Source organism: Pelobates fuscus, chromosome 5 (assembly GCF_036172605.1).
Source record: "Pelobates fuscus isolate aPelFus1 chromosome 5, aPelFus1.pri, whole genome shotgun sequence".
Classification (NCBI taxonomy): Eukaryota; Metazoa; Chordata; class Amphibia; order Anura; family Pelobatidae; genus Pelobates; species Pelobates fuscus.
The window spans coordinates 27,436,953-27,464,011 of NC_086321.1; the positions used below are offsets into that span (position 1 = coordinate 27,436,953).

A 27,059-nucleotide genomic window follows, 5' to 3' on the forward strand; every position below is an offset into this window, starting at 1 on the left:
TCTAGTCATTGCAAAGCACTTCACAGTATCCTGGAGTTTAACAGCTAACTAGTTTAAAGGAACACAAACATCTAGCTCCCACATTGCCCTCCCTACATATAGTAAACTTTTACCTTCACTCCAGTCTGCTGCTGATTGCTCTGCCCCTGGTCTCCCTGCTTGGCATCAGGAAAGCATTGGATTGGCTGAGACTGTCAAGGAGGCAGATCTTGGGCAGAGCAAGCACAAGCCAAACACAGCTCTGGCCAATCTGCATCTCCTCATTGAGATGCACTGAATCAATGGATCTCTATGAGGAAAGTTCAGTGTCTCCATGCAGAGGGGGGAGACACTGAATGGCAGTCACAGTGTGCAGCCAGAAAGCCCTTCGCAGTCGTCTAAGGAGTGGCCAGTGGAGGTATCCCTAGGCTGTAAAGTAAACACCGCATTATCTCTGAAAAGTACTGCAAAAAGCCTGCAGGGAATGATTATACTCACCAGAACAAATACATTTAGCTGTAGTTGTTCTGGTGACTTTAGTGTCCCTTTAATAACTTCTCAGTGTATGCTACTGAAACATTTACTGGGGTAAACAGTGCTGGGGAGTAAAGTGCAATAACAAAAAAACATGCTCCCCACAATGGCACTTCAATTTTCTCATGTTCCCTGGAATCTAAACAAAAATTGTGTACAAACGTGGTCAGAGAGTAATTATCCTGTATGAATTGCAGGGTTTAACGCAAACTACTCACAATTTCTGTAAACTATAAGCACAGTCCATGAGTAACTCAATTCCATTTATAAACCTTTAACATTATACCAGCACAGCTAGCTTTGGTAGTTGCTATTTGCCTCTGTTGTGCTTTAATCCACCCCTCTCCTTTAAAGGGACACTCCAGGCACCCAGACCACTTCTGCCCATTGGAGTCTGGGTGCCAACTCCCACTACCCTTAACCCTGCAGGTGTAATTATTGCAGTTTTTTTTATAAACTGCAATAATTACCTTGCAGGGTTAACTCCTCCTCTAGTGGCTGTCTACTAGACAGCCACTAGAGGGCACGTCCTGGTCTATAGCACAGGTTTTCTGTGATATAGTGTCGCTGGACGTCCTCACGCTGTGTGAGGACCTCCAGCGTCACTAAAATCCCCATAGGAAAGCATTTCCTATGGGGAGGTATAATGCATTAGGTCTCATCCCGCCTGCGGCCGCGCAATCGGTCTCCCCCGCTGACGTCAGCAGGAGGAGCGTGGGTGGACCCTAAACCACGGCCGAGGGACATCAGCGGTGGTCTCAGGTAAGTCACTTAAGGGGTTTTCACCCCTTCAGCAACATGGGATGGGGGGTGGGAGGGAGAGGGGACCTGCAGTGCCAGGAAAACTATTTGTTTTCCTGGCACTGGAGTGTCCCTTTAACTAATCTGTCAAGAAAGTAGCTGGGGAGAGAGGGCTGCAGTGTCTATTCCACACCCCTTGCTGAAACCTTCAAGCTATATTGGCAGCCAGACAGCTCAGAACTATCTAAACAACAAGAGGGAGTGTTCTGCCTGTAGCTTATTTCAAAAATATGAACTGTAGATATAGATAGATAGATAGACACACCAAACTGATTTTGGCTTCCTGGTTTGCATGTGGTTTGGTGTGTTTATGGTAAATGTTTACAAGCTATTAAACCCATAACCCATTCAGATATAAATAAAGCATATACCATGGCATGGGGAAGACATATCTGACAACAAAGTATTTCCCCACCTTTGCACGGCATCCCCAGCTTTAAGGGAAACTCCTAACACCTAAAAACCTACCTATCGGTAGTTGCAGAACTGGTCTCTGTAGCTAATGAAGATCCACCCCTTTCTGCTCAGCACTTACTTCCTCCTTAGTGTTGGGCATTGTCCAATCAAATGCGTTCCACAGAGAAGCATTGGTCAAATCTCCAAAGCAAAGATGTATATTTTAACTTGCAACAGCCTTAGCCAGAATCTTGCTGAGCATGGTCGGAGTTGTAGTCCAGAAGGGACAGTCAATGTATTACACTCAACTTGATGGGACACAATAAGCCAACAGAGTGTTTTGGATTTTTTTCCCCTCTTACCTCTGCACCTAGGAACGGCAGAGGTAAAAAAAAAAAAAAAAAACAGAACATAGCAGTTAAATATTTAGAGCTATTCACTAAGGTGTGAATTGTTTAGAATTAAAAAGGTTCATGAAAATTCTATATTACAACTATAGCTAAACTGAACCTCCCCTCTCTCCTCCCTCCCCCTCCCCCCCATATAATTAAATGCAGCGGGAACAGGGTCTTTGCACAGTAACCACTTCTGTAAGCTAAAGTTGTTGTGTTGCTTATAGTGTCCATTTATAAATGAAATGCTCTGTTAGCCATTGAGGTGTGCACCCTCTTGTGGTATATTCAGCGATTACAATTTCCATGTTATTTTGTATTCTTTAAAGTCCATTTGTTCTTTAGATGTTTACTACTCTAAGCACCATAACTACTACAGCACACTTTAGTACCCTGGTGCCCCCTCTAAGCCCTGCACCGATGGGTCTAGCTCAGGCAGAGAGCTTTCTAAAGGAGACCGGAACAATTGGACACACATTGGTAAATGAACCCTGAGACAAAGCTTGTAGGAACAAGAAAATTACCCAATAAGCTGTGACTGCCTCAGTTTGCCTGCGCAACAACATAAAGTCATGGCAACTGGTCAGTATTCGTTTCTGTAGTAAAATGTAAAAATTCTAGCCAATGAAGAAAAAAAAATAAACTATTCAAGTTGTCTGTAACAACTATTGTGCAATGCAAAAATGTTCGCTCATCTGTAGAGAATTGTATTTCTTTGGTTAACAAGTAAGCCTGTGGCACTCACATAAAAGGATACCAAAGAGAAAGGTTACTTGCACACTATTCCAGATCACTCTGCACATTTACCTACCTGGAGGTTTTTAGTGCCACTCCTCCTGCCACCAAGCCAAAACCTCTTATGTGAGTCCTGCACTAACAATTCACCTACTGCTTTCAGCTAAAAGGTAAAATCTCTAATGAGATAGAGAGGGGTATTTTTCTAGACCCCTACACAAGTATTAACCTTTCATAGGGAACACATGGGGTGGGTGACAGCACTGTAACACGGCTGTGAAATATAAATGCAAACACAAACATACAAAATTAAAGCCTGTGCTCAAACTCCCACTACTCCTGGGCGGCAGCAATGACTATAGTACACATCAGCCCCAATACATACAATAAAACCACAGGAAAAAAAAGTTACTTGTGCACTATCCCAATTCGCTATGCATATTTAAATTAGTGGAGGTTTTTTTAGTATCACTGCAACTAAGAGGTTTTGGCTTCACGTGGCAGGTGAGGTTACATTTCAGTGGCTATCGGAGTGGTAATAATAAACCTTCAGTTATTGACATAAGATACGCAGTACTACTTCAGGTACACACGGCTCATGACCTAAAGCAAAATCTTTATCGGATGTACTCATTTTTGATTGCAGGAAAAGTGAGGAGAGTTCTGTATACATGCTAAATTCTAAATGTAGACTAATCAGCAGAAACGTCTTCCTTCAGCTCTGCACTGAAAGGGTTAAATGTTGAAAGAGCAATGTTTTACATTATAATATATTGAAAAATAATCTAAAGTAGAAGTTCATGTTGTATTAGCATACCAAATTTCAAAGTTATTCACGGATTGAGAGAGTCAGCTTTAGCAGCCCAACACAGCATTAGTGGTTATGGTGCTCAGTGTACCCAACAAATTCACGCACACTGCATCCACTACACACACACACACACACACACACACATTGCATCCACTATACACACACACACACACACACACACACACACACACATTGCATCCACTATACACACACACACACTGCATCCACTATACACACACACTTCCTTCCTTACACACACACACACACACACACACACACTTCTTCCCTTACCTACACACTGCATACACTCTACACACACAGTTCCACCCTTTCACATATACACATTGCATACACAAACACGCACACAATGCATCCAATATACACACAGGTCAGTTCCTCATTCAAACACATACACTGTATTCCCTACACACACTGAATTCCATATACACAAACACATACTACATTCCACACAAACAATAAAATGCATTGAATTGAATAGTTTTCTACGACAAGCATTAACAGTGTCCAGCAGCAAAAACATGCCTTTTAAAAAAAAAAAAGAGACATGTTTTGTGTACCAAAACCACCTAATTAAGATGGTGCTTAAAGTGCCCTTATAATGATTTTATCTCATGCTTGCCTAGATATATATATATTTTTTTGTAGGGATAAGACTTTAGATGTAAAAACAAAATCTGCTACCTTTTAGAACCAAATAGCTGTTAGGAAAAATCTAATTATTGAACATGTTTTGCTAGAGTAATTTTCACAGAATTATTTATTTTCACAGATTAATCATTCAACTACAGTCACAAAAGGGCTGTTCTTGGCCGATATACTCTCTTTTCTATTGATCGATAATATTTAGTTGCCCTTTGTGAACCTAGAAATTAACAAAATGTCCATAAATCTCTATTAACAGCTTTTAAGGCAAAGATCCTGCACAAAGTTCTGCTACAAACATCAGCTATTAGATATGTCCCAGCCCTCTGTGAAATGAACACAGAGCTCTCACAGCAAAGTGTAACATTCTACGGAATCTTATTAAAGCGGCACTGTCATGGCCGAACCTAGTTTGTTTTTTAACCCTCCTCCCGCCTCCACTACATCTAAGCCCCCCATATTACCAATTTTTAAATCTTCATTTTGTGCCAGGACCTAGGTCCTGGGAGCCGCCATCTTTGTGTGGGCAGATAAAGTCCCTGTGATACATGTCATCTGCCCACACTAGATAGCGCTGTGAAATTCCCGCCCATGCCCATTTAAACACTTGGGCATTCGCTATTGTCCGAAATTCGGACGGGAATTTTGTATATTCATTCATTCGTCAGATTTACGAAGGAATTAATAGAAACTTAAGACGAACAAACAAACACCATCTGTGTTAGTTTGTTTGTACAGTTTATTACAAGGAGGGAGCTACCAGCACGCCCGCCACTTCATAGCCCTTCATGTCTTCCCTCACTCCATGGGGGTCAATATGACCCACATATTAGCATAAGAAAGATTGAAATCTCCCAAATGCCCCTACTCGCTATGCTGTGAGTAGGGGCATTTCTACTAAACAGTAAGCAGCCTGTTGGTGTGGCATCTATTAACAAGCAGGTGGTCATAGGGTCCCCCCCCCCTAGCCCTCACCCATGCCTCGCGAGTGGGGGCTATGCAACTAAACGGGGGACATAAGGTGCCCCTTGGCCCCCACCCATGAGCGGCGGGTGGGGGCCCTAAAATACAATAGGGGGGACCAATTGTCCTCCCCCCGGCCACCACCCATGAGTGGCGGGTGGGGGCCCTAAAAGACAATAGGTCCCTCCCCCCCTATTGTCTTTTAGGGCCCCCACCTGCCGCTCATGGTTGGGGGCCGGGGGGGGGGAGGACAATAGGTTCCCTCCCCCATTTTCATTTAGGGCCTCTAGCCGACGCTTATGGGTGGAGGCCGGGGTGGACACTAATTAAGAGATGCCCCACCATGGGGCCATTTATTGGGGGGGTTGCTCACTGTTTACTAGACATGCCCCTACTCGTGATATAGCGAGTAGGGGCAGATTCATTACTTATACTAAGTAATCTTTACCTAGTATTGGTAAAGTTGGCTAAAAGACCAATCTTGGTCGTTTTCAGCCTTTTGATAGATAGCTCCCTGATACCGTGGAAGATGCAGCCGCAGCACGGATCGGAATTTCATTCATTCGAATTAAATTTCGAACCGACCTAAAAGTATTGAATGTCGTCCTAACATGAATGAACAAACTGTTCTCATTCTGTTAGGATGAAAATCGGTAGTTTCGCGAACAGTCTGTCTAAATGACAGGATGTTCAGGAAAAATTAAAGGGGGCTTCGCGAGATCATGGAGGAAAGGTGAGGAAATTGTGGGAAAATTTCTCTGACCACAGGAAATGGAGCACACTTCGCTGGTCATAACTGGTCAGGCGTAGGAAATATACACAAGACAAAATAATCCCTACTTTGTCTTATGTTTTAAAGAAAACTAGAGCAGACAGGAAGAAATGAAGAGCAGATCCTTTAGAGAGGAAGAGATTAGGGAAAGGTAAGTTTGGCATGACAGTGCCGCTTTAACAAAGTCCTTCACATTATGCATTCAGTAACAAGCGCTGTACAGCAACAGTTTCCGACATACTCCTCAAGTTAGGTTCCCAACTTACTCCTCAAGTTAGGTTCCCAACTTACTCCTCAAGTTAGGTTCCCAACTTACTCCTCAAGTTAGGTTCCCAACTTACTCCTCAAGTTAGGTTCCCAACTTACTCCTCAAGTTAGGTTCCCAACTTACTCCTCAAGTTAGGTTCCCAACTTACTCCTCATGGTCCAGGTTTTGTCAGTATCTCCATTGGACCAGAATTTGGTTATAAATAAATCCTGGACTGGTGAATCGCTTTGAGGACTAGGTGGGATCCACTATTATACAGGATGTTGATGGTGTGTTACCCTAACGTACAACGCATTTTACCTTGCTTGCTCCAGTTGCTCCTCTCGCCCCACTGGCCCCGCTTGGTTGGGCCCTCGCAGATTGACTGACACTAGAAGCGCTGGGCTTTTTCTGTAAAAAAATAAATGAATAATATTAATAATGTGGATCTAATGCTAAATGGCCGATGTATGGAGCTGAAAAGGGTAAAATGCACATTAAACTGCAATCAGATCTACAGTGCTTGCAGTAAAAGTGAATATATATAAATAATGTTTTTGGCAAATCAAGTTACCAAGATTACTAAATACACGTTAGTATATATATATTAACTAAATACACGTTAATCTGACAAACGTGTTTCATGCATTTATTACTTAAAAAAATGATATAGAAAACAGTGTGCTGCAAACAAGGTAGGAGAAGGTAGGTAGTAAGTAAGTCAACAAACATCAAACAAGTTTTGTGTTAAAATTAAATATTGCTATTATTTTGTTTATTTATAAAGCAACATATTCTACGTATAAAAGTAGTTCAGTTTTCATTAATATGAACATGAAGCCTATATGCATACACTACATGTGCGAGGAAAGATCAGAGGATATGTGCTTAAAAGGACCACTATAGGCACCCAGACCACTTCAGCTTAATGAAGTGGTCTGGGTGCCTGGTCCCTCTAGGGTTAACCCTTTTTTCTATAAACATAGCAGTTTCAGAGAAACTGCTATGTTTATATTTGGGTTAATCCAGCCTCTCACTGACAGCCGCTAGAGGCGCTTGCGTGCTTCTCACTGTAAAAAAAAAAATCACAGTGAGAAGACACCAGCATCCATAGGAAAGCATTGTAAATGATTTCCTAGGAGACTGGCTGAATGCGCGCGCAGATCTTGCCGCGCATGCGCATTCAGCCGAAGAGGAGGAGAGGAGGCGGAGAGGAGGAGGAGAGCTCCCCGCCCGGCGCTGGAGAAAGAGGTAAGTTTAACCCCTTCCTCTTCATCCAGCCCGGCGGGAGGGGAATCCTGAGGGTGGGGGCACCCTCAGGGCCCTATAGTGCCAGGAAAGTGAGTATGTTTTCCTGGCACTATAGTGGTCCTTTAAAGGGACACTATAGGCACCCAGGTCACTTATTCTCAATGTCCCCCAGTTTTAACCCTGCAAGTAGAAACACTGAATAAAGAAGACCATGTTTTCATTGCAGGGTTTATATGCCTCCAGTGCAGTGGTTCCCAACCCTGTCCTCAAGTATCCCCTAACAGTCCAGGATTTATGGATTACCCAGTTGTGTCTAAGGTGTTTTTAGAAAGTAAAAAAAAAAAAAAAAAAGACTCAACAGGGTAATCCCTAAATCCTGGACTGGTAGGGGGTACTTGAGGATTGGGTTGTGAACCTCTGCTTTAGTGGCTCACACTCGGACAGCTGAGCATTTCCTCTGTAGTTATACACTGCTATTTCAATTAGATGGTTTCATAGACACCATTTGATTGGCACAGGGCAGCATTTTGCTGCGCACGTGCACTAGCCTCGATGATCTCAGCCAAGTAGGCAGAAGGGCAGTGCGGAGACCAGCACTGTGAGTGGTAAAGGGTAAGTAAATGTACTCCCTACTGGTGAGGGCCGAGATCCTACCCACCAGGGCACTATAGGGTTAGGAATACACATTTGTATTCCTAATGCTATAGTGTTTTTTTTAAATATACTGAATCAGAAAAATATGTAAAATCTCACATTATAGGCCAAAGCAGTATTGAAACGTGATAGAAATCTTCAACTCGTTGGTTGTTCAAGCTTGATTTGAATTCCTTTGCCAATTCTCCATAGTTACATTAGTAAACATACCACATTCATGTTTGCTGGTAAAAGGAATATTTTAAAAATGTATAGACAGGCAATGAGTGATCTGTGACTTATCTCGAACCATATTCAATAACATTCCTAAAGGATTTACTACCCGTCTGCCACCCTGAAAGCGATATTACTGGTGCGACATCGCTTTGTTTTTCTTTTTTCAGTAATCTGTCCTGTTTTGACACAGTGTTTATCTTTCAGATGACAAATCCTTTGTCATATTATTGTTTTTAGCATAAGGTTTCAACATGACGTCACCGAACAAGCGTGAGCCTGCTGATCACGATCCCTGTATGTTACGGAATCGTTCCGATCACATCTGGCTAAAGCATGAGCTGACGCGAAAGAGGAAGGACGTGACACACTGCACAGATTTCATAATAAAAATATTTGTTACATTTAACCTACAGTACCAGTTGCTCGACAAACAGGACTGACATGCAATGATGTAAACAGATTTATAGCAATTACTCAGACCTAGGAATGCATATTTTTAGAAATATGTTTAACTCTCCCCAGTTCTTTTCAAGCAGAGATTTGGGGCTCTGTGGGTTAGATGGTGCCATCTACCTATCACTGCCACACAAAATTGTAAGGAATAATGTACATTATCCGAGCTGGTGGATATGTCTCCCTCAGACGATTGAGGCGTAGTCTTTATGGTGCCTAGAGTACCCTATTAAAGGAACACTATAGCATTAGAAATACACACATTTATTCCTAACACTAGAGTGTTATACTAGCAATTATGATTATTGATTAAAGATACCAGAAATAATTTTTAAAAACTGTTTAACCTTACTTAACCTTTATTTCCCTGGCATGCTGGTCTTGCTGTGGTGCCATTCCTCGGCAACTGAGATCATTGCTGGGGCGAGGGAAGCATTAAGGGATAAAATGCAGACATAGCCGTCTGCTTTCATACATTATCTTTTCTTCTTAGTTAAAGGGAAACCGAAGTGGTCTGGGTGCCTATAGTGTCCCTTTAAAGTACACTCTTATTTGGGTTAAAATAGGTGGCACACATTGTATCAGACTGCCCTCTAGTGGCAACCAAGAGTGTTCTGTAAGCAGGACAAAAAATAAGCATTTACAAAAAAACAGGCAACTAAAGTGACAGAAATTTAAAATAAATTCCAGATTTAGGGCCAAAATATCCAAACTCTAAAACAAAACTGACTTGGAGAATCTTTCCACTTTGCCTACATTGTCCTGGATTCAGAAATCCACTTTGAATTCCCAGCAATTCTCACTTCAGTGAAAAACCATGAGGGATATACAGATCGATGTTAACAGAACAGGCGGGAGCATTGCTTGGTAGATGTATGTGTAATGTACACATGCAGCATTAGAATATATGAATATGCATTGACGTTGTCGCAGGCTAATGCAATGTACGATAATATACTTAGGTGTTAGGTGTTTTTAAAAACAAATACATTTTGACAAACTTAAATGTTGCTCTTTGGTGAATGCCCCAGATCTTAGCAACCAAGAGGTGTGATAGATTTTCTGTATGCACAACCAACAGTTTTGGGGTATTGGTACCCAAAACGTATTGCAGCATCCCTGCTAATCCCAATGCAATAGATACACTTTTCACACACAAAAGGAAGAATATATTTTATTTTACTACCGTAAATGTAATAAGGAGCCTCCTACCTAGTGTACATATGAAGAATGGGATGTTGAGGTTAATGCAACACATTAAGCAATCTGAGTCCCTGTTAAAGAAGATTATGAATCATTGGTCTATATCCCAGCCTGCAGTCTACAGGACACAAGTTATTAACAGAGAGCACCATCTACAGAGCTAGAGAGATTCATAAAAAAAAAATACTTTGCTTTTTTTTTTTTTTTAAATGACTTATCTTAAACACTATATTGAGAATCTTGCTTATCTACACTATTCTAACAGAATAACAATATATTTATGCATTGCAATCTAATTAGGCATTAAAAAAACAACTTACAAATACTAAAAATAAAAAAGTTATTACATTTAAAGGAACACTATAGGGTCAGAAACACAAACGTATTCCTGACCCTATAGTGTTAAAACCACCATCTAGTCCCCTGGCCCCCTTGCCTCCCTAAATATAGTAACATCTTACTTGTATTCAAGTCTGCAGTTGCTTGTTCTGCCCCTATGCTCCTCTGACCTGCCTGCTGACATCATCAGAAGTGGTGGTCTGAGCCAATCACAATGCTTCCCCTTAGGATTGGCTTGAGACTGTTAAGGAGGCAGACCAGGGGAAAAGCCAGCACAAGTCAAACACAGCCCTGGCCAATCAGCATCTCCGCCTAGAGATGAATTGAATCAATTCACCTCGATGAGGAAAGTTCACTGTCTGCATGCAGAGGATGGAGACAATGAATGGCAGTGCTGCTCACTGTGCAGCACTGCCCCAGGCAGCACCTCCAGCAGCCATCTGAGGAGTGGCCAGTATAATGTAATGTAAACACTGCATTTTCTATAAAAAAAAAAAAAAGACAGTGTTTACAGCAAAAAGCCTAAAGAAAATGATTCTACTCATCAGAACAAATACAATAAGCTGTAGTTGTTCTGGTGACAACAGTGTCCCCATAAAGAGACATCGTAAGAATCCAGTACAGCTTAATTTTTATGATGATAATATCTCTACAGTCTGAAAAATGTGTGTTTGTGAGAAACAGCAATGCTTACATTTGTCAGTCAGTGTGCCTCTAGTGGCTATCATTTAACCAGTTAACCAGAGAGACACTACATGCACTTCCTAGTGAGCACAAAAAAATATATAAAAAAAAAAAATTCATGTTGGATGTCAAGACTACACTGAACGAAGTCGGGTCTCCTCATAGAGATGCATTGAGAACCCGATTTGTACAATCCTGCGCATGCACAATACACTCCTAAGTCCTTTTCTAAACAGAAGCTTTTGACTGCGAGAGATTACCCATCTGGATGATTTCACATGAAGGTGTAGCATAATCTGTGACACTTGTGGATGAAAGGGGAGTATACCTTTATTCTCTAAGTTCTACACGACCTGGGACACTAATAGTATCAGGGTTATGTATCTGTCAGGATCGGGTCAGGGATCCAACACGCAGAGTACAAAGAGTAGCTGATACGTATACCGGTCCTTAGAATGGCCGGACTAACGTAGAACTACAATAGAATGGTCAGAGACAAGCCGAGGTCGAGGATAACAGAGGACAGGTAAGCGAGAGACAAGCCGGGTCAAGGATAACAGAAAGGCAGGAGAGTAAACAACAAAGCCGGGTCAGAACCAAAAGACAAGTGAATCACAAAGCACTGTGTGACTAGGCGGACTAGAACCACGACAGGGCAATGAGTGAATGAGAGAACCACCGTTAAGTATCCTGGCTAGGGAGAGGGGACACGCCTCCGGCGAGTCCTGATTCGTCTCCCGAGATTTGAGTGGCAGGATGTTTCGGGTTAGCGTCATGACGTCTACCTCCGGTCCTTCTGTTATAAAAGGAAGTGACTCCCTCGCGGCCGGCGTTAGCAAGACCGAGTGAACCGCGGGAGACCGAGGAGACATGGCGTCCGGACGGATAACCTTCTAAGTCTCTACCTCTCTCAAAGGTAGAGACTCCAGGTACCCTGACAGTACCCCCCCCCTCAGATACGCCCACCGGGCGGAAGGAGCCGGGGCGAGATGGAAAGCGGGAGTGAAATGCCCTGCGAAGACGAGGAGCATGAACATCCTCTTGTGGTACCCAACTCCTCTCCTCAGGACCATATCCCTTCCAGTCAACTAAATACTGTACTCGTCCCCGGGAGACACGAGAATCAATAATGGAGTTAACCTCATACTCCTCCTGACCCTCCACCTGAACAGGGCGCGGAGGGGCGATTGTGGAGGAGAATCTGTTACAGATTAGAGGTTTCAACAATGACACGTGAAAGGAGTTCGGGATGCGTAAAGTAGCTGGAAGAGCTAGACGATATGCCACTGGGTTAATTCGAGTCAAGATCCTGTAGGGACCAATATAACGAGGAGCGAATTTCATGGAAGGAACTTTAAGACGAATATTCCTAGTGCTCAACCACACTCTATCGCCTGGAACAAAATTCGGAGCCGCCCTTCTACGTTTGTCAGCATGTTTCTTTACCAGTACAGAATTGTGTAGAAGAATCTGTCGAGTCTGATCCCACAACTTCCTCAAGTTGGCCACATGGACATCAACCGACGGCACTCCTTGGGAAGGAGAAACCGGGGGAAGAATGGATGGATGAAAGCCATAGTTCATGAAGAAGGGACTTGAATGCGTGGAGTCACAAACAAGATTGTTGTGCGCAAACTCTGCCCAAGGAATCAAACCGACCCAATCGTCCTGGTGTTCGGAAACAAAACAACGTAAGTATTGCTCAATCTTCTGGTTAGTTCGTTCAGCAGCTCCGTTAGACTGAGGATGATAGGCGGACGAAAAATTCAATTTGATGCCTAATTGAGAACAGAACGACCTCCAAAAACGTGAAACAAATTGGGAGCCTCTATCAGAAGTGATCTCAGAAGGAATCCCATGTAAACGAAAAATCTCTTTAGCAAAGACCTCCGCCAATTCAGGAGAAGTCGGGAGTTTAGGCAAAGGTACGAAATGTGCCATCTTAGTAAACCTATCGACTACGGTGAGGATAACAGTGTGTTTCTTAGAAACCGGCAGATCCACAATAAAGTCCATTGCCACACAGGACCAAGGTTTGTCAGGAATTTCCAGCGGTTGTAGAAGGCCACAAGGAAGCGTATGCGGTAGTTTGGTTTTAGTACAGACCACACAAACCCCGATAAAATCCTTAATATCCTTCCGTAACGACGGCCACCAGAAATCCTTGGAGATCAAAGAATACGTCTTGCGGACACCCGGATGACCAGCCACCTTACTCTCGTGAAGACACTGTAAGAGCTCCAATTGAAGTTCAGGAGGAACGAAAAGTCTGGAAACCGGAGTCAGTCTAGGTGCCAGATGCTGCAAGTTCCTTATCTGATCGAGTAGCGGGGAATGAACTTTGAGAGTAGTGTTAGCGATAATGTTACACTTGGGTACTATAGAGGACAAAACCGGCTCAGATACGGCAGCAGGTTCATATTGGCGAGATAAGGCGTCGGCTTTAGAATTCTTAGAACCTGGCCTATATGTGAGTACGTAGTTGAAGTGAGTGAGAAATATGGACCAACGAACCTGTCTAGATGATAGTCGTTTAGCCTCCCCAATATAGGATAAGTTTTTATGATCCGTCAAAATAGTAACAGGATGCAAAGTACCCTCCAATAAATGTCTCCACTCCTTCAAGGCCATTATAACCGCTAGTAGTTCCCTGTCACCAATGTCATATCTGCTTTCAGTACCGGACAATTTTTTGGAAAAGTATCCACAAGGATGTAATGGTTTATCTACACCCAACCTTTGGGACAGAACAGCACCTATACCTGTCTCAGAAGCGTCTACTTCGAGTAGGAAAGGTAGAGTAGTATCAGGGTGAACTAAAATTGGTGCGGAAGCAAACAGCTCTTTGAGTGTCTCAAAAGCCCGAAGAGCTTCAGTAGACCAATTCTTAGTCTCAGCCCCTTGTTTGGTCATGTTAGTGATGGGAGCAATGATAGAGGAGTATCCCTTAATGAAACGTCTGTAGTAATTAGAGAAACCAATGAATCTCTGGATAGCCTTGAGACCCTGAGGTAAAGGCCAGTCTAGTATGGATTGGAGCTTCTCCGGATCCATTTCAAACCCTTCCCCAGAAATCACATAACCAAGAAACGTAGTTTGGGATTGGTCAAAGCTGCATTTCTCTAGTTTGCAGTACAAGCCATGCTGAAGAAGTTTGTGTAAAACCCTCCTGACTTGCCTGTGGTGAGTCTCAATATCCCTGGAATGTATAAGAATATCATCAAGGTATACAATTACACAGTCATCTTGAAACTCCCTAAGAACCTCATTAATAAGGTCCTGAAATACTGCCGGAGCATTGCAGAGACCAAAAGGCATTACAGTATACTCATAGTGCCCATATCGAGTATTGAATGCAGTTTTCCACTCGTCACCGTCGTGGATTCTCACCAAATTATAAGCACCTCTAAGGTCTAACTTAGTGAAAATTTTAGAACTTTTTAATCGGTCAAAAAGCTCGGTGATCAAGGGAATCGGATAAACATTTCTGATGGTTATCTTGTTAAGACCTCGGTAGTCAATGCAAGGTCTTAAAGAACCATCCTTCTTTTTAACAAAAAAGAATCCAGCCCCAGCAGGAGAGGAGGATCTTCTAATGAACCCCTTGTCTAGGTTTTCACGAATATACTCTTCTAGAACTAAGTTTTCATTCGTGGACAAAGGATATACATGACCCCTGGGGGGCATGGTACCAGAAAGTAAATTAATTTTGCAATCAAAAGGCCTATGTGGTGGTAAGGTATCAGCCTTTCTTTTGTCAAATACTGCCTTTAAATCTTGATACAAGGGCGGTATCTGTACTTTGGTAGAGTCAGTAGCGTTATTAAGTGGGTTGACACTACAAAGAGGTGACACTTTCTTTAAACAACTCTCTTGACAATTCTGGCCCCAAGAAACTATTTCCCCTGATCTCCAATCTATAACGGGGTTATGTTTCTTAAGCCAGGAGTATCCCAGGACTATGGGAACAGAAGGGGATGAAATGAGTAGTAGGGATATTTCCTCCTTGTGTAGAATACCAATAGTTAAGTAAAGAGGTGTGGTCTCCCGGGAAATCACAGGCTCAACTAAAGGTCTACCATCAATGGCTTCAACAGCCAAGGGTGTCTTCCTTAACTGGGATGGGATAGTGTGTTTGGCGAGAAACTTTTGGTCGATAAAACTCTCAGCAGCGCCGGAGTCTATCAATGCCATAGTTTCTAAAGTTCCCTTCTCCCAAGTTAAAGAGACCGGTAATAGGAGTCTATGTTCTTTGTAGTTATGAGTAGAGGACAAAATCGAAACACCCAAGGTCTGTCCTCTAGAGAAACTTAGGTGCGAGCGTTTCCCGGACGGCTGGGACAGCTCAAACGTACATGACCTCTGAACCCACAATACATACACAGTCCCTCTCTTCTCCTGTACTGTCTCTCCTCCTCTGAGAGACGAGTAAGGCCTAACTGCATAGGTTCTGAAACCTGTGGATCTTTGGTTTCAGCAACTTGAAATGATGGTACTAGTCTAGAGAAAGATTTAGCGGTTCTATCTCGAGTATTCTGTCTCTCCCTTAGGCGTTCGTCAATACGGGAGATAAAGGAAATTAAGTCCTCCAGATTCTCGGGAAGTTCTCTTGTAGCTACCTCATCAAGTATTACATCAGATAATCCATTTAAGAATACGTCTATATAGGCCTGTTCATTCCATTTTACCTCTGCCGCCAAAGACCTGAACTCTAGTGCATAATCCACAAGTGTTTGGTTGTCTTGTCTAAGGCGCAACAGTAATCTGGCTGCATTGGCCTTCCTGCCAGGAGGGTCAAAAGTTCTTTTAAAAGCAGCTACAAAGGAATTATAGTTATAGACTAATGGATTATCATTCTCCCACAACGGATTCGCCCATCTCAGAGCTCTCTCAATGAGTAAGGTAATAATAAATCCCACCTTTGCCCTATCAGTAGGGTATGAACGGGGCTGTAGCTCGAAATGAATACTGATCTGGTTCAAAAAGCCACGACACCTCTCAGGGGAACCAGCATAACGTACAGGTGGGGTAACTCGGGAAGAAGCACCTACAGTAGCTACCTCTAACCCTGAACCCACAGAAGAAGCAGAAGTGTTACGCCTCTCCTCAGGTGGATTAGTAGGGCGAGACAGCAGCGCCTGTAGTGCCAGAGCCATCTGATCCATCCTATGATCCATGGCGTCAAACCTAGGATCAGGAGAACCAAGCTGACAATTTGTACCTGCAGGATCCATGGCCCTGTCGTAATGTCAGGATCGGGTCAGGGATCCAACACGCAGAGTACAAAGAGTAGCTGATACGTATACCGGTCCTTAGAATGGCCGGACTAACGTAGAACTACAATAGAATGGTCAGAGACAAGCCGAGGTCGAGGATAACAGAGGACAGGTAAGCGAGAGACAAGCCGGGTCAAGGATAACAGAAAGGCAGGAGAGTAAACAACAAAGCCGGGTCAGAACCAAAAGACAAGTGAATCACAAAGCACTGTGTGACTAGGCGGACTAGAACCACGACAGGGCAATGAGTGAATGAGAGAACCACCGTTAAGTATCCTGGCTAGGGAGAGGGGACACGCCTCCGGCGAGTCCTGATTCGTCTCCCGAGATTTGAGTGGCAGGATGTTTCGGGTTAGCGTCATGACGTCTACCTCCGGTCCTTCTGTTATAAAAGGAAGTGACTCCCTCGCGGCCGGCGTTAGCAAGACCGAGTGAACCGCGGGAGACCGAGGAGACATGGCGTCCGGACGGATAACCTTCTAAGTCTCTACCTCTCTCAAAGGTAGAGACTCCAGGTACCCTGACAGTATCAAAGTGAGAATACAAACTGAATTTCAACTTTGAAGAGACACCCGGATCCTTAAAGCACGTTCGTTTTCTGAAAGGCTTTATGTGTGAAGAATGTGCCTCTTTTTTTCAATTTACAAAAAGTGCATATTTGTTAAACACCCTAGCTTTCAATCAGACAACCGGTCTTATTACTTCCTGGATCAAGCATGTCAAACATGCGGCCCATGGCCGGACTGGCCTACTGGGATACCGGTTAATTTTCCCAGTACGCCGCCTGCCCTGGGGCTGCTTTGTGCATCATATGGGGTTGTATCCAGTGGAGGTGCTACAGTTCACAGAGAGGCTGGCTGCGTGCAGAGCATGCCAGCCACTCCCCCTTCCCTGCTGCTCGCAGTGCCAGAGGAGATCATGCAGGGCTGGACTGAAAGACGGCTTAAGATAGGATAAAAGGTGGTTACAGGAAGTAAGTAGTGTATTACATTAAGGAGGTAAGAAGGGGGGAAGGTAGTGCATTAAATTGGGGGGAGGGGGGCGGGGGCAGACCGCAGAGCTGAACGGCAGCAACCCTCAACAGCTCCTGCGACCAGCTTTGGCAAAAACGGCATAAAGCCACTAAAAAGGCAACAAAAACTAGAGCCACGGAGCGAAGGGGGAAGTCAGGGCAGACAAAATGATACCTCATAAGAGACACCCGACCCGATCTACAGCCGACGCACAGATGAGGGCTACTAGCATGGTGGGCGCGGGAGAGGCGGCCGCTCTCTTGCTGCCTAAAACAAAGGGAAAGAAGACACAGAGCCCTCATTCCCCCCCCCCTTTGGACCGGCGGGGGATATCCCGGTCCTCCCTCACACGAGCAGCCGAACAAACCATACCCAAGTGATGGGACCACGAAGTTCGGAGGCTACAAGCGGAGTACACAAAATGGCGGACGGCCTCCACACCACTACTCTGGCAAAGATCAGGAGAGAAACGGAGCTCCGATACGACCACTTATTCAGGGCGGTCTGGAAGAAGCTGGAAGCCCTACTGCAGTCCCCACGACCGGAACCCTCATCTGGCGGTAAGCAGCCACTCTCACAACAAACACCCACCAGAAGGGGTTCGACACACCAGCGCCCAACCGGAACCGCCATGCGACCAAACATAGCCTGCACACCACCCATCAAGCTAAAGGGACTCCTGGGATACGGCTTCACAGACGGCCCTCCCGAAAAGCAGCGACCCAGCGCGGAATCGAGAAGGGCAAAAGCCACCCAGGTAGCCCAAGCAGGTGGCGAATGGTAAAACCTTACCCAGCCGGGATCGCTACACCAACACCTCGAACCGGCAGCAGCCGGCGACCACTCCAACCCGCACAAATCTTAGCCGGAAAACTACACTACGCACCAGGTGCACCTGGCATGGAAGCATTCCTCTACTGCACACCCAGACCGCAGAGCACGAGACTAACCCACCGCCCCAAGTATGCAGACAAGACCTCCAGAACAGGCATCGGCTGAAACAGTCTGGACTGATTCAAGGCAAGGCACGCAGCCAGTGACCCGGCTCCGTACTCAAGCTGCCCAGTTATAATTTCCACGATGACCAATGTGTACCTATAGACTATTGACCTTAACAGTTTTTGTTTAATTACATGTATGATAGATTTGACACGCTATAGAACCCCTAAACACCTAACCTTCCCACACTTAACGTAACTCAACACACTAATAGCGGATGGCAAAGTAGTGCTAGCTATCTGGAAGGGCTTTCTCAGAAACATAACCCACCACTATACGCATGATTCCCAGCATAGCCCACAGCTCACAGTGTGTTGCCTTTCTGAGGCCTTTGCAGTTTGTTATAACACAATCTAACTACCAAGCTATGAGCCAAAGATAAAATTGTTTATTCTTACAATAGTTAACGCCTGATTATCAGCCTTTAAACAAAAAATGTGCAAGTTATATCAATGTCCCAAAGGTGATTGTATGCTTTGTAAACTCTCCTGCTTTTGGGGCGGGATGAGCATGTATGTAACTACGCACAATAAAAATAAAGAATTCAAAAAAAAAAATAATAATAAATTGGGGGGAGGCAGGTGGAGAAGTGTATTAGAGTGGTGGGAGTGGGGGCAGTGTATTAAATTGAGGGGAGGGAGGGGAGAGGGGCAGTGTATTAACTTGGGGGGCAGATTATTAGGGGCAGTGTATTAGAGTGGAAGGGGGGCTGCGGTAGGCTGTGTATTAGATTGGGGGGCATAGTAAGTAACTTGAAGTGAAACTTGACTTTGCATGAGAATGATACAAGTAATTTTAATTTGTGTTGGTCTAGGTCAAAATCTTTTTTTTTTTTTTTTTTTTGTGGCCCACATAAACTTAAACTTTGTTTATTTGGCCTGTGTTAGCCTTTGAGTTTGACATGCTTGTCCTGTATTGTTTAGCTCAGTGGAACTAAACTCAAGAAGCAGCAATTGCTCCGAGCACCTGCCTTGTAAAGTCTTCTCACTGAGCTGCATTGGGAAGTCTGTGATTGGACAGCCACGGAAAGTCTGGGCGGGGTTAGAAGGGGAGGGCTTGCAAAGGCTGCAGACAAGATATCTGCATCTATTGCAAGCGGTTTTTAGATATACCTCAAATGAAAAATGCATAATTAAATGCATGCATATTTTCATTGGGCTTATATCTACTAAACAGTAATTATTTTGTGGAGTGTCCCTTTAAGGCCAGAGTAGCTAACCTGCAAGCAGAGCCGACTTAAATATTTTTTTTTCCAATTCAGTTACTTTGACCTTAAATTTGAAATAACACTTGAATTTTCACTTCAGAGAATAACCCTGTAAAAAACCAATGAGTATTTATAACGTTAGCGTGTTCATTTAACATTTGATTGCTGGACCTTTTCATTGCCTGTTTATCTTCAGTTTTTTTTATTTTTTATGTAACAATGCAAGTGAATCCATTCAGAAGCAATAAGCATATCCTTCATTCTGTCTATACTGGTTCTGGTCACAGCATTTCTAATCAGCATCTGCCTGAATGTTTAGAAGGTGCCAGTTTTCTCAAGTCTGGGTGTGCCCTGTTCATGTTCTGTACAAGTCTCGAAAAAGTATTTCTTCACAAATCTGTGAAATGGAATGAAGGCTTTCAACATTCCATGACGCTACTCCTAACAACCAAGAATCTCTTTGTTAAAAGAAAAATAAAACACACGCAGGGATCGCTATCTATGCACATCCTTACACTGTATGATTTCAAAGAAGAAAAAGAAAATTAAACATATGTATATATATTTGTACACACAATCACCTCTGCTACAAATGTGCCATTGCCTGCTGAGTTCACGGCAAATGAAGATTTACACAGGTTACTCACTAAACTGTGAATTTTCATACAATTCCATATAAATTCAAACTGAAATGTAAATGTTAGACCAAAATAATGGCACTGAAAATATAGCTGACTTGGATTTATTTTCCATTGTCTGATTTTAAGAAAAAAAAATTCATTCACTTTGAATTCTTGAAAACTTAAACTTTAGTTAACATGCCAGTAAATAGGAGACATGAAAACTTTGCGAAGACCCCAGACAGTGACTGCTGCGCTGGTATTGCGGTAGCCGTAGGGTGAAGGGGAGTTATTCTAACCCAAACCAGTTGTCAGGGTACCTGAGGTCTCTACCTCCGAAAGAGGTAGAGACTTAGTAGTTTGTCCTTCCGGCAGGGCTGCTTCTCCCATCCCTCGCGGCTCTCCTAGTCACTCACACGCCGGCCGCGAGGGATCCGTCCCCTTTTATAACGTCACGCACAGTGCTCGACGTCATGACGTCAGTCCGGACCGACCTGTCACTCAATTGACTGGAAGCCAGTCAGGACTCGTCGGAGGCGGGTCTACTCACTGATCCAGGGTATTTAACGCTGTTTCTCCCATTCACTCATTGCCCTGTCGTGGTTCTAGTCAGCCTAGTCACACAGTGCTCTTGTATTCTCGTCTTTTGGTTCTGACCCGGCTTTGTTATTACTTACCTGTCTTTCTGTTATCCTTGACCCGGCTTGTCTCTCGCTTACCTGTCTTCTCGTTCCCTCGACCTCGGCTTGTCCCTGACCATTCTATACGTAGTATTACGTTAAGTCCGGCCATTCTAAGGTCCGGTATACGTATCCGCTACTCTTTGTACTCTGCGTGTTGGATCCCTGACCCGATCCTGACACCAGTCCCTCGCGGACACGGCTTTCTTTTTCTTGACAGTCCTCTTCAGTTCCTGGTGCTTCAACTACCAGGTGGCGATGTTAGAGTTGCACTATCATGCATGCGCGAGAGTACAGCCCTGACGACCCAGCGAAATCGCGGATTCATCTATAGATCCTTTAACGCCGCCACTAGTGACGGCTGACGGCTTAACAAAAGTCAATCACAGAATTTAAAAAAAATAAAAATAAAGATAAAGATAAAGTAGTCTCCACTCTGTTTTATATAATTTAAATCGGTTGCAATTTCAATGAAATTCCAGTTCAATCAATATAAATATATCATAAACAATAACGAAATATAGATAAAATCGGCGCAACCAAAAATAATTAAAACAGAATGATAGAAATGTTTTGTGATATGCAGCACCCACTGTAAACCTTGGTAATGAGGTACAAAAAGATAAAAGTGTAAAGTGCTGGTGCGCAAAAGATATTTATAAAACCTTAAGTGTTAATTGATATCTTAAATTGCTTACATAAGTGGAGTGGGTGTTATCCCGTATAACAACCACCTATACCAGGGATAGGCAACCTTCGGCTCTCCAGATGTTGTGGACTACATCCCCCATAATGCTCTCACACACATAATGCTGGCAAAGCATCATGGGAGGTGTAGTCCAAAACATCTGGAGAGCCAAAGGTTGCCTATCCCTGACCTATACCAATCATCATGATTGGTGATGGGTATAGGTGGTTGTCCTATTTTACTAGGGGCTGAAGGTTTTACAGTCCTAAACATGGGGCTGTTTAACCCCTATTTGCCACTGGGACCATCAGCTGTAGGGTAGATATATCTGAGCTCCCTGCCCTCCTCTCCACTGAAAGCTCTGCACCTGGTTGACACAATGAAGGGACTGATCAACAAGAGAGCTTAAAGAAGTTGCATCACAGGGTCATTAATTATTTTGGGCTCAAGCACTAGCAATTGTGTAACCCCCTTTCTTCACTATAACATACCTGGTATTACAACGTACAAATCTAAAAGGAAACTTTATTTTCCTGGTTTCTTCATTTATTATGTTTACTTATCCCCTATATTTAGCACATATCAGTTCCGAGTTCTAGAATTGCACACCTTTGTATTTACTTCAAGCTGTATCTGGGCATCTCCGTCTTCGATTCTAATTCTTGTTGCCTTTTTCTGCCTTCCGACATACTTGGAAGAACAATTTAAAGAGAAACATTGTGTCTGTGTTCATGATGTTGTGCCTTAACTGACCTGGATTTCAACAATACTTGCGGAGTCTTTTAATATACATTTACATGAGAACAATGCCGATTTCCAACATATCCCAGCGAGAGATATCCCAGCTTTTTTTCTCCTACATTTTGCAGGGTCTGCGGTAATGCCCCATTAATGATTAAATCAGAGCTTTTCACTAAACTGACAAATGCTGAGAGTTTCCACAGGAATTATAGGTCAAAATAATCAAACTTGAAAAATTCTCCAGCTCGCCAGTTTTTTCCAAATCAATTATTCTACCCTAGACTGAGCACTTGCCAAATTAATTCTATTAACAATGCAGTATGATTGTGATATACATGGTATACATGGTAGCTGCTAGGACACCCTAATGTGTCACTGACAGCAACAAATGTGGTCATGCTGCGTGGTGTCATCATATCAACAGCCTAAAACAGTGACAATTGAGCAGGCCAATAACAAACTAAAATAGCATCGTAATTAAATTAATTGGTTCGAACGTCACACAGCTTTGGGACATATCTAGGATTAGTCAGTCACTGTTTTAGGTGACCTGTTTTACTTGAAATGTTCGCGACAGCGTTGTACATTATGGAGACAGAGATCAATCAAACATTTTAACATTCTTTTATTAAATACATCTAATCACTGAGCAGAAAGAGCTGAATATATTTTGATAGAATGGTTTGTTGGCACTCGACACTTTAACCTCTGATACATTAATAACTAATAATTCTAAATGTAATTATAACAAAATGCATGATTTCCAAAGCAACCAACTGAATATAAACATTATATAAACACTCCAAGTACCAGAACCACCATATGCAAGCTGTAGTGGTTCTGGTACTTGGAGTGTTTATATAATGTTTGTATTCAGTCGGTTGCTTTTAAAATCATGCATTTGTTATAATTATATTTAGAATTATAAGTATTGAGTGATATAGTGTCAGGATTACCCTGGTGTTCACCCCAGTGTAAGTGGTAAAACCATTTTGGAACGGTTTGACCTCTTACCTTGTGTCTGGCATGTGTCCGCTCCCTGCCTCCCCTATCACAGCCAAGCTCAGCTCCAACAGAGAGATCTTGTCTCATTGTCTGATGTAATGGAGGAAGGAATGGGATCCAGTGGGTTACAGGTAACAGGTCAATAATTACATGGGGTAGGGATTGTGTCAGGGAACACTTGTACTATAACCACTACATTGTGCTGCCTGTGTTGGTTATGGTGCACAGAGTGTTCCTTTAAAGGGACACTCTAAACAATATAACCACTAAAGCTTAATACACTGGTTTGATGCCAAAAGTCTATACACTCTTCCCCACATTTTGTTTTGTCAAACAGTTGGGAGCGGTTTGATAAAAACTAAACTGAATTGATAACACAATATTTATACTTCTAAGGGTGGAGAGTTAGCCTAGCCTTCTCCAAAACTACTGCAGTAAGGCTTTATTGCAATACTGGTAAAAACAACAACATAAAGCCAAGCTGTGTATATGTTTTTCCTTTTAGAAAAGTCAAAACAGGAGATGACTAAACTATTTAAATATAGGAAGGGTTTCCTTTAAGAATGCAAACAAAAGAATGATTGCTCTATTTATGTTTATTTCTCCCCAAGTAACAGATATTTGTCTTATATTATGTTTGGCATGTAACCATACAGAGAAAGTGTGTATCATATAGAGAACGTGTACCATACAGAGAAAGTGTGTACCATATAGAGGAAGTGCATAGCATACCATGAAAGTGCGTACCATACAAAAAAAGTGTGCGTCTCACAAGTTAATATGGCAATGTAGAGTCTAATGACATCTTTTAAACTATTCATTTTACCTAAAAGATAAAAAAAAAAAACTTATGTGTTCTGCACAGTCTTACTGAAGTCTTGCTAAAATCTCATAATTCCCTAGGTGTGAAGAATAAGAGTACAAAGAATCTGGGGGAAAAGATAGGTGACGGTCATGCGCTGATTAGGAACTAAAGAAATATGGTTTTTGGGACATAATTGGAAAAAAAACTGAATTAAATGAGTTTGTATTTACGTCCATCTGGCTTCAGTAGTATTCAGTAATGTAAGGTAAAATGGATCATCAGCAATAGAAAGGAGACTGATTCATATTCTTAAATTACTTCAAACTGATTTGGCCTTTAAGGTGTCTAAATTTACTTGGAAGTTAATTATAAGGCCGCTTGGGATATCCCATAGCAGATTTGTAATCTTACCCAGCATCCACGAAAGACTTTACATTCTCCTATTCTATATAGTCTACGTCCTGCAAATAATTATAGAATTCTTATTCTGAACCTGCTCACTATATAACATCACAGTGCATCAATTCTATACAACGAGAATAAAAATGTGAGCGATTACGTGAATGTGTGCCTAGAAAACAATACACAGGCACATTGTTATATATTGTTATATACTGCCCTGCTTATTACAGTAAAGTATAACCTCTTTATAATTGAGTCACCCAGGTGTGTGTTTTTAATACATCTGGTATGCTGGTAGCCATGCATTTAATTTTGGAGCTGTGCTGTGTCCCAATGTGATGATTCATCGACCATTATTGCAACTGAATAAAAACCCTTCTGTAGTTTAGCCGTGACCCAATGTACGTATGCATTTGACCGTAGAGTTGTGAGTAATATGAGAATGCAATATTCAGATTGCAGAGATGTGTGTGTGATAACCCACAGATTTCATCTTTTTTTAGTGTTTGAGAGCTTATTTGCATTTAAAGTCATACAACTGCCCATTTATTTACCCACAGAAAGCCATGAAAGGGTCAGGATCGGCTGAGCGATCACAGCCACTGCCTGGCTGTTGTCATTAGTTCTGAAGAAGTGATTATTTAAAAATTTTCCTCTTTTTTTCCCTTTATGTTTTGCAGATTTTGGTGCATTATTTACACATTGCATTTAAAACAGGAACATTCTTTTAATTTACCTCCGTTGATTCAGGTGTTTTTTTATCTGTAGGCTTCGATGCCCCAGCCGTTTTCTTATCTCCTTGCTGAAATGAAAAAATATAATTGTTATCTAAAATTCACAGGTTACGCCTTGAAACACAACTTACTTATTGCATCAGTAAAATCCCAGCATGTCTGGAGGCAGGAGCACAATAAGCGCCCTGTTTTAGCAGAAATTAAAGGTTGTTCAAGAATAACAAAGGTTTTATGCTTGTTATAAAAAAGGTTTTATTTTTAATGTTTTTTATTTCCAACTGTTTAGCCTTTGAAAGTTCAAACCAAGCACAACACATTCTACAGCTGATCTCTTTGTCACATCTGCAACATTGGAAAGGTGAACCGAGATTCAGTAGATCCAAATGTTAACTGTGCAAAACATTTGGTAAAATATTGATTAAGCAAATCTGCCCCATATGACATCCTACATGGGAGGAGTTGGGGTCGGGATGCCAGAATTCTCAGTTTTGTTTTAATGTTTGTCAAACTGATTGGTAATGGTTTGACAAACATCAGAGAATGCACTCAGAGACTCCTACCATCACAAGCACTGTATCGTAAGCTGCGCAATAATAATCTGTAGTGGTTATGGTACATTGAGGTTTTGGATTGTTCCTTTAATTGTCTAAACGTATTCATAGTTTAGTAAGTATTCCTCTGTAGGCTGGCTGAGCATCTAAGGGAACTATAGTTCTCTAACAACTGGAGGGTAAGATTAGCCATTATAACACAATGTAAGACCCTTTTACATCAGGGGTGCCCAAAAGGTAGATTCCCCAGATGTTGCAGAACTACAACTCCCATGATGCTTTGCATGATTTTGTATGTTTTTAGAATGACAAAGCATCATAGGAGATGTAATTTTAAAACATCTGGGGATCTACGTTTTGGGCACCCCTGTTTCACCCCTTGCGAGAACTACAGATCTGACTTTAGCAGGTCTGATATTGGGCACGGGAAGGCGGCATAACTGGGCCATAAAAGAGACACGTCATCCAGTGCACATGTGCTCCAAGATGGCAGGCTGCAGCGTGAGCACAGTTAATAATGCGCTTGTGATGCACTTTCCCTCCGTCCTGTTGACGCTGGATTAACCCCTTAAGGACCAAACTTCTGGAATAAAAGGGAATCATGACATGTCACACATGTCATGTGTCCTTAAGGGGTTAAAGAGCCAGTCTATCGGGAGACAGAAGGAGGACTGTGGTAAAAATCAAGTGACACACTGAGGGACCACAGTCCATGGAACTAGGCAGTAAATCTCTGCAGTTATAAATTACTGTGTGCAGGGACACAGTGACATAGGATCTTCTTCCACCATAATCACAGAAGGAGCACGATTGGTAATGGTGTTTAATGTGTCCCTTGTAACCTCATTGTTTGGTGTTAGAGCTGCAAGTGTGACAGTAATGACATTCCCTGAAATGCTGTGTTTATAAAGTGTTTAATTTTACAACTTTTAAATAGATTTCATTATTTTTGGGAGTGACCTTAGTACCTTGGAGAAGTGACTTTTTTCAACTTTAACAACAGTGTGAATGAAATTACGATCATACCAGGGCAGGTCCAGTTTCATAGATAATTAAGTAATTTTGTAAACTTCCACTTAAAGAATTAATGACACACAGTGAAGCAAAGTCTTTATATCGTCATTATTATCATTATTATTATTATTATTAGCATGGGCGCCAACAGTTCTAGAAAACAAAGTCATGATGGGTGTTACACTTATTAATGGTCTCTACAGCCAACACCTAGCATCAGTGGCCTTAACG

At 42.5% G+C, this 27,059-nt stretch overlaps 1 protein-coding gene across 3 annotated transcripts in view; it reads right to left on the bottom strand.

Annotated features, from left to right (window-relative positions):
- The window catches only part of CAST (calpastatin), a 133,171-nt gene that overhangs the window by 70,289 nt on the left and 35,823 nt on the right, over positions 1 to 27,059 (bottom strand). For all 3 annotated transcript variants that reach the window (XM_063453676.1, XM_063453677.1, XM_063453678.1), the window contains 2 exons: positions 25,266 to 25,331; positions 6,615 to 6,704 (listed from right to left, as the gene is read on the bottom strand). In XM_063453676.1, the coding sequence (XP_063309746.1) occupies positions 6,615 to 6,704; positions 25,266 to 25,331 (156 nt within the window). The remainder of the gene's footprint in view (positions 1 to 6,614; positions 6,705 to 25,265; positions 25,332 to 27,059) is intronic.